The 8,232-nt window shown below is 67.9% G+C and overlaps 2 protein-coding genes across 2 annotated transcripts in view; one reads left to right on the forward strand and one right to left on the reverse strand.

The window, feature by feature from the left end:
- Nucleotides 1–1,266: 1,266 nt before the first annotated feature.
- H696_05041 (hypothetical protein) lies at nt 1,267–5,635 on the reverse strand (the record flags this gene model as incomplete). Its single annotated transcript, XM_009498914.1, has 7 exons — nt 4,880–5,635; nt 4,734–4,799; nt 4,514–4,598; nt 4,146–4,395; nt 3,152–3,926; nt 2,874–2,950; nt 1,267–2,752 (listed from the first exon to the last, which is right to left on the reverse strand). The coding sequence occupies exons 1-7, from the start codon at nt 5,480–5,482 to the stop codon at nt 1,267–1,269; spliced, it is 3,342 nt and encodes a 1,113-aa protein (XP_009497189.1). The 5' UTR covers nt 5,483–5,635.
- Nucleotides 5,636–7,196: 1,561 nt separating this feature from the next.
- The window catches only part of H696_05042 (hypothetical protein), a 2,589-nt gene continuing 1,553 nt past the window's right edge, over nt 7,197–8,232 (forward strand). Inside the window, exon 1 of the mRNA XM_009498915.1 lies at nt 7,197–8,157. Within this exon, the coding sequence (XP_009497190.1) occupies nt 7,373–8,157 (785 nt within the window). The 5' untranslated portion in view covers nt 7,197–7,372. The remainder of the gene's footprint in view (nt 8,158–8,232) is intronic.

Genomic DNA, 8,232 nt, shown 5'->3' on the forward strand with positions numbered 1-8,232 from the left:
CCCCCCCCCCCCCCCCAGCCGAAAGGGGGAAGTCTGGCTTCCACAGCGCCGGCCAGCAGCCAGCCCGAGCCCCGCCTCACCAACCCAAGCCGGGGGGGATCAAGCTTGACGGACCGCCACGGGCGGGCGAGACCAGAGGACACCCCGCCCCCAAGGCGCTGGCGGCCCTTTTTTTCGCAGGGAGGTGGCGGGGCCGGATGTGGACGGGCCATCGCGGAACTGCCAATCGTCCCCGGGTTCCGGGCGCCCCCCGCCGGGGGGCAGGGAGGCCTCGGTCTGGCGGGTCTGTCTGTCGGCAGGCCGCGCTCCGTTTCTCCGCCACCCAGCCTGGGGCCCCATCATTTCACAGAGGTCTTTTCCCAGAGGCGGGCGGGCGGACGGAATGCCCAACCCACGCGCGTACCAACAAACAAAAGCCGGGCGCCGGAGCACCTCCCCTCGAGGGAGCGCTATGGAGGGCCGCTGGGCCTGATTTGCCGGCGATCCATGTGATACTCTTTCTGAGGGGCCCAAATGCGGACTGGCACAGCGGATGATGCTTCTGGCGGGGCTTCTTAAGGGCTGGGGCCGGGCAAGGAAGCGACCGCAGAAAGGCCGGACTTGACGAATGTCGCCCTGTCAGACGGGTGGTCCATCACGATGTTCATGTTCACACGTTGTAGAGTCCCCGTAGGGGGACACTTACCTTGTGGTTGAAGATTTGGGGACCGCCGTAGGCTGGAAACAGAGCACGGAAAACCAAGCGCATTGTTCACTCGGATGGATTGCCGCCCCGAGGGGAGGAACGTCAGGACCCAGGTTGATCCGGTCACTCTTCTTTTTTTCCCTTTTGCCCCCCCCCCCTCCCCCGGCAGAGACAGCGCATTCAGGCACATTGTCCGCCTGTCCGCACGGCATCGCCCCACCGGGCATCCTTCTCCCTTGGTCTTTCGCACCTCGGCCCGCTGGCCGCCAGGACCCCTCCCACGCAGGAAGGGGAGGGGGCCAAAAGGCGACGTGCTTCCGGGAGGGGGGGGGGGGGCGGGGGCGGGGGACCACACACGGCTCGGGCTTGGACGGGTTTTATACAACTTCTATTTGATGCGTGTGCCCCCAGGCGACACGCTAATGGGATGACAGTGGAGATGCGCGTGTGCGTGTGCGGGGAGGAAAAGCGGCGCGGGAAGGAGGAGCGCAATGGGACAGGGCAGCCCCTCCCCCTCCGCCCCCCCCCCCCCCTTCCGGTGGAAGTGTCACTTCCTCGCCGGCGGCCACTTTCCCCGCCACTCACAGCTTGAAGGGGATATAGCCGCGGGCGGGAGCGGCATCGCCAGCAGCGGGGCCGGTGGTCGGGGCGGTGGCGGCCGGCAGGCGAGCCTTCAAGAAGCTGAAGTCCATGGTCCCCTCGGAGGCGGCGGCGGCAATGCCGACAGAGCCGGCGGCAGCGGCAATCGCCGCAAGAGGATTGTCCCAGGTGGAGGCCGGGGTTGCCAGCATGGGAACCGAAAGGGGCGCGGAGGGTTTCCGGCCGGCGGGGGCGGCCGCCGGGGCGACCGGCATCGAGGCAGCGCCCTCCTCGGCGGCGGCGGCGGAGGCACCAGACGAGGCGGCCACGCCCTCGGCACTGGAGGGGGTGGCGGCGGCGGCGGCGGCGGCAGCGGCACCATCCTTGACCGACCCCGGGCGGTTGTACAGCGGAAGAATGACCTCCTGGAAGAACTGCCCAAAGAGCACCGCCGGGGCAGGGAGAATGTGTGCCGGGGTGGCAAGCAGGGCGTCGCGCGCGGCCCCGGCCACCGGCGGCAGGGCCGAAGCCGCCCCGGTGGCACTCGCGGCCCGGAGGCGGCCGCCATCGGCCCCGGCAATGCGCTGGTGCGCGGCTCCAGGCAAGCGTGGCAGGCCGCCAGCGGCGGCGGCGTCAGACTCCTCGCCACTGAGCCCGGCGCTGGCGGCACCGGCGATGGCACTGGCAACCTGGTACGCCGGGGACACCTGCAGGATGGAGGCCACATCCTTGTCCAAGGTGGCATAGTGCACACAGCGGATGCGATCGACATAGCAGAACTGCAGCGAGTCATCGAAGAAGGTGGCGGCGGTGATCTCCGCACCGGCGACCAACTTCCGGCAGATGGGGAACTGCGACTCCGGGCCGAAGAGCAGCAGCTGCTTGCCGAAGTTGTCGGTCCCCAGCGGACCGCCCATCCACCAGGCGTACACTTCCTCCAGGCGCCGGTCGACCGGGCACAGCATGAACACCGGCCGGGTGGGATGCACGGCCAGGAATTCCGCCACAATCGGGAGCGACCACTTCATCTTGAAGGACAGCAGGTCCCACACATGCACGGAGGAGGCCGTGCGGATGACCACATACGGCGAGCCCGGCAGGAAGCGCAGATCCAGGATCGGAAGCTCATGCGGGCTGGTCAGCACATGCCCGCGCAGGGTGTTGGTGAAGGGATTCCACACGGTCAGGTACGAGCCGCTGGCCACGGCCAGGACCGACCCATCGCTGGAGAAGGCCGAGTCCATGCACGGGTTGTCCCGGAAGTAGCCGGACGACAGGGAAACCCAGGAGGGGAGAGAGCTCGGCAAAGCGGCCGCACCCTCGGACCCGTCCTCCTCGCTGGCCGTGGAGGACGGATCCTCGGTCAGCTGCCACAGGCGGAAGCGCCGGTCCATGCCGGTGGTCACGCAAAGCCGGCTGTTCGGGTGGAAGTTCAGCGAGGTGACCTTCACCTTGTGGGGCATCTCGATCTTGGTGCTCAGGAGATAGCTACACAACGGGGAGCCGAGGCAAAGGGGGGTGTTGGTAAGGGGAGGGATTTGCCCAGGAGGAGACGTGCCAAAGGGGGGCGGGGGCGTGGGGGAAAGGTAAAGCAAGCGACAGCACACACCGCTTGGTCTCTTTGCAGTAGCGCCAGAAGCGCAAGGTAGTCAGGGTGGCAAAGCGACGATGCTGAACCGAGTCAACCTGGAAGAGGGAGCGGCATTGATACGTTGGGGTCGGGGAAGGCGCGAGGCGGGGAGAGTAAGGAGAGAGAGAGAGAGTCAGCGGGGATTGATGTGGGAGCCATGTAAGGAGGAACACACAGCGGCGATGAGAAGAGAGGGAGAGAGGAAGAGAGAAGGGAGGAGGAGGAGGAGGACAAAAGTGAGCAGCCACCAGACGCACCGTTCCCATCCAGTGGCCATCAGGGCTGAAGGACACCAGATCCAGAAGATCCGAGGTGAAAGAGAGCTCGGTCGGGCGGCGGTTGCCCAGGTACACCATGTCACCGGCGGCAGTCTCCGAGGGGAAGCGCACAGTGTGTGCCAGGGCCAGAGAGGTGCGACCGGAGATCCGGGCCGCGCGGAGGGCCGAATGCCGCGCGTCACGCTCGCGGTTCAGCTCGACATTGCGCCCGGTGATGTCCAGCTCGCGGATGTGCCGGCCCTGCTTGAAGGAGAAGAACTGCAACCGGCCCGGGACCGAGCGGAAAACCGCCCCCTTGGTGATGGGATCCACGGGGATGCCATTGGCGAAGGCCAGCGGCGTGTCCAGGGCCTCCGGACGCCGGACCCCGATGAAGCTGTCGGCAACCTGATTGGAGCTGGCGTCCACCCGGTGCAGGGTCGAGTCGCGCAGGCCCACCATGTAGAAGGCCAGGTCGGCCGAGGCGCCGATCGTCTGGATCGGCGAGTCCAGATGCGCCAGGAAGGACCGGCTCCGGCTGCCCAGCTGCCAGAGAGTCAGCACACCCTCGCGACCACCGGACAGCAGGAGCAGGCCGTCGTTGGAGAAGCAAAGGGCCCGCACGGCCGAAGAATGCCAGTGGAGCATCTCCGGCGCCAGGAAGGCCCCGCGCCGGGAACGGAAGACCGCGATCTTGCCGCTGTCGAGACCGGCAGCGAAGGACTGCGTGGCCAGGCTGATGGCCAGCGACACGACGCGCGACTGGGCAGGGAAGCTGGCGAACGGGTGGGCATGTTAGCCAGGGGCGGGGGTGGGGGTGGGGGTGGGGGGGGGGGAGGGGGGGGGGAACCGGGGCACGCGGGGCTGGGGGGGGGGGGGGGGGGGGGGGGGGGGGGGGGGGGGGGGGGGGGGGGGGGGGGGGGGGGGGGGGGGGGGGGGGGGGGGGGGGGGGGGGGGGGGGGGGGGGGGGGGGCATGACCGGGTGCATGCATACCTCTGGAGCAGACGCAGGGTGGCCTTGCCGGTGCCCAGGGCCTCGAGGCTCTTGTGGGGCACGATGCTGAAGTGCAGCTGGTGCCGGCCGCGCTTCTGCGAGCTATGCACCATGCAAAAGCCGAAGCCCGGGGAAAAGACCGAGGTCACGACCCCGACGGCCGGGAGGGTGCCAAGAGTGATCACGGTCTGGGCCTCGAAGGAGACGGCCAGCACCGAGGAGACCTGGGTCTCAGCATCCAGGGGGTTGCCTTTGGGAGGTGCCAAAAAGCAAGGGAGGAATGGGGTGGGGGGTGGGGGGTGGGTGAGCGTGTGTGGTAGGGTGGGAGGAGAGAGCAGTGGGGGGGGGAGACAGGTAGGAGCCCGTACGGTAGCCAGTGACAAGGATGAAGGTGTTGGCTCCGGCCACGGAGCACAGCTGCGCATGCAGGAGGTTGACCCCGGTGTCGTATTTCTGTGCCACCAAGAGACAGGACGGGAAGCGGCGGTCAGATGGAGGCAGTGGCCGTGTCGAGAGATGGGCGGCAAGCGGGCAGCGAGGAGCTCGGGACCGAGGAGAAAGCGAGGAAAGGGGGGGGTCGAGACGCACGCGCAGAAGGGACCCATCGAGGTAATCCCAAAGGTAAACCAGGCCATTGGAGTAGACCGTGTAGAGCTGGCGGAGAGGCAAAGGGAGACCCGGGTGAGATGGGAAGGCAAAAAAAGCGGCAGGGGGGGGGGGGGGGGGCAACGCACCCGCATGGGGTTCTCCTGGCACGGGAAGGCCGCCAGGACGGTCGGGCACGAGTGCGACCGGGCCGCGGCGACCGCATCGCCAGTCGGGGCCAGGGTGACAGCCGGGTCATCCGGGCCAACGTACGGGAGGATGCGCAGGAACTGCGCCCCCTCGGAACGGAGGACCGTGACATTCAGGCGACTGAGCTGGAAGATGTACTTCGAATCGAGGGAGGTGACAGCCGGGTGGCGACTGGAAGACTCGGACAGGGTGGCCGAAACAAGGCCGTCACCGGAGCGGATGGCGCCGAACTCGTCCCATTGGGCGTCCACCGGCGGGGGGTTGGCCGAGTGGAAGGACCGAGTCAACTGGCTGCGCTTGAGCTGGGCGGCAGTCGGAGCGGCCGCTGGCGCGGCGGCATTCAGCGTGATGGGCAGGATCCGCTCGAGGGGGTAATCCAGCGGGGCATCGACCATGGGGGTGTCCTGATCGGCGACCGAGCCGGACGAGGGGGAGTCGGTGCTCTTGGCCGAGGAGGCGCTGTCCGGCCGGTTGCGGCGCGGCCGGCGACCAGACCGCGAGGCGGCAGGGGTGGCGGGAGAGACCGGTGTGTCGGTCTTCATGCTGGGCGGGCGACCGTCGTCCGGGCCAGTGCACGCGAGAGAGGGCGGGAGCGGAAAGGGAGGAAGGAGGAGGGAAACGGGAGCGATGCAAGGAGGCGAAGTGGCAAGCGGCAGAGCGGACAGGGCGGGAGGAGAGGGGGGGGGGGATGGTATGGCGCTCGGGGTCCGAAGTCGCGGCGGGATGGGCCTCCAGGGGACGAAAAGAAACCCGGCAAGGCCCCGGGAACCCGGAGGAGGCATGGAAGCGCTTCATGGCGACCACGCTTCCCCCCCCCCCCCCCCCCCCCCCCCGTTTCCAGCGCCGGACGCATGGCTCAGGGGGGGGGGGCCCACTCCGGGAACACATGCGGCCGGACACTGGGACTCGGCCGGACAGCCGGCACATACTCGCAGGGTTACAGCGCGTCGCCACACCGAGAGCGAGAAAAAGAGGGGAGAGGGTCTGACCCAGAAGCCCGGAGGGCGGGGGCGGCGGGGGAGCAATCTGGCCCGGGGCAGCCACGCGCCTCCAGACCGACAACCAGAACCGGAAGCCCCCCGGACTTGGGGGGCGGGGGGGGGGGGAGGGGGGGGCCTTCGTCGTGAAGCATCACCCCCGGTTCCCGCCGCAGGAAGGGCGATAGTCGCACACAGCGTGGAGGAGATGGGTCTCATGCGGGCCATTGGTTCAGATCCCTGGTGTTATCATGTGATGCGCTCGCCACGGCGGTGACCGGACGGTAATGTCGTTTGTTAGTCACACGGCAGGTGCCGGTTAAGATAGGCCTGGCAGGGTGCTCGATGGGGGGGATGCCTGCCTCAGGTCGCAGGGGCCGGGGCAGGGGCAGGTCCGCCACAGATCGGTGGTCGAAGTGGGGGCCGCCGCCAGGGCAGGAAAACTTCGCCCTTTGCCGCGCTCTCGCAGGGGCGTCCTCTGTGGGCACCTGGGTGCCGAGGGCCTTCCCCGCCTAGACTGCCCCTTTCCGGCTTCTGCAGGGGCCTGCTGTGTGGTGTGCTCCCGACGCCAGATGGAAATCCCCGGGGCTCTCGGGTCTGACCAGCACACACCCCCCGGGGGCGGGGGGGGGGGCAGGGGCGTCCGGTGCTCCCCGTGAGCGCTACTATCTGGGGGTGGACTTTCACAATCATGGAAGATGCCAATCGTCCGTCCTTTTGGGCGGAGCCAAGAGTGAGAGAGGGCGGCCCCAACATCTTGGGGGGGGGCGGGGGGGAGAGAAGGCTTATCCTGCCTCGCGGGCATATGACCGCGGCACTTAAAAAAGTGTGAATAACCGGCAGCGCCAAGGTCAAGCCGGCCGATTGATTTCAAGGAGGGGGCGGCATCCCTCTCTCTTGCTGCCTGGGCCCGGGGGGCCGCATGAGCAGGGATGCGGGATCTTTGGGGCGAACGCGCTTCCACCGTGCGCATGCGTGTGCGCGCGCGCGCGCGTGTTCGAGCGGCTGACTGTCGTGGGGCTGGGGGGTCTGGTCGGGCTTCGTGGTCGCAACATGCCAGCGTGCAGTTTCTGATGGCCCCCCCCCCCCACACCAGCCCGGGCCCCTCCTCCTTCGGCGGGAATCCCCCGCGCAACACGTTTGCACTGCTGGCCTGCCGAGAAGGTCTGCCCAAGGCAGCCCGATCGAACCTTTGGGCATCTTGCCGGCCCTCAAAAGGGATCCACGCAACTGGCACCCGCCAGGAGCGTTATCTTCCCTCCCTCTCCCTCTTCCGCCCCTCCTTCTCCCCTCCCCCCTCCCCATCCCCCAGACCCGCCCGGAGACCCTTCCCTCTCCCCTCTCCCCCTCTCCCCCTTGCCCGAGGCGGAACGACACGCAGAGCACACACACGCGCACGCTGTCAAGCACACACACACACACAGACGCGCAAACACATTCACAGTCACACACACGATGGACAACATCCCCACCAACGTCAGCTGGGCCGAGCTGGCCGGGCAGATGGTCGACACGGAGTCGCCGATGGGCCGGCTCTCGCTGCAGGCCTTCCACCTGCTTGACCAGTTCCTCTACCCCTCCGGGCCGCCGACCGAGACGCTGACCCTCACGTCGCGACTGCTGATCGACGTCAAGAATGTGATCGTCATTTTTGCGCTCTTCCGCCTGCTTTCGCCCTTTGTGCTGGATGTCATCCGCCACGGCCCGGTGGTGGTGGCCGGCGAGTATCGCGATGCCCTGATGCGCACGGTCTTCACCATGGGCAAGGCCATTCCGGCGGTCCGCCGTCGCATTGACCGCGAGCTGGCCGGCGCGAAGCAGCAGATCGAGCAGCAGGTGGCCCCGGTGTTCCCGGGGATCAACCGGTATGCGGCCCTGCCCGAGCGCGGCCTCTCGGTGGACGAGGTGAAGCAGGCGCTGGATCGCCATGCCGAGCTGGGCACCGTCCAGCTGGAGAAGGGTCGTGCCTCGGGCACCCTGTACTGGGGTGGAACCGACATCACCGAGCTCAGCGTGCACTCCTTCGAGCGCTTCACCTGGAGCAACCCCCTGCATGCGGACATCTTCCCCGGTGTGCGGAAGATGGATGCCGAGGTGGTGGCCATGTGCCTGGACATGTTCAATGCCGGTCCGAATGCCGGTGGCACCACGACCAGTGGCGGAACCGAAAGTCTGCTCCTGGCCTGTAAGGCGCATCGGGACTGGGCCCGCGCCACGCGTGGCGTCACCGAGCCGGAGATGTGCGTCTGGCATTATTCTTTCCCCCTTTTCATGTCCCTTCTTCCTGGGTCCTCCTCTCTCTCTCTCTCTCTCTC

Source organism: Fonticula alba (genome assembly GCF_000388065.1).
Source record: "Fonticula alba strain ATCC 38817 unplaced genomic scaffold supercont2.8, whole genome shotgun sequence".
Taxonomy (NCBI): Eukaryota; order Rotosphaerida; family Fonticulaceae; genus Fonticula; species Fonticula alba.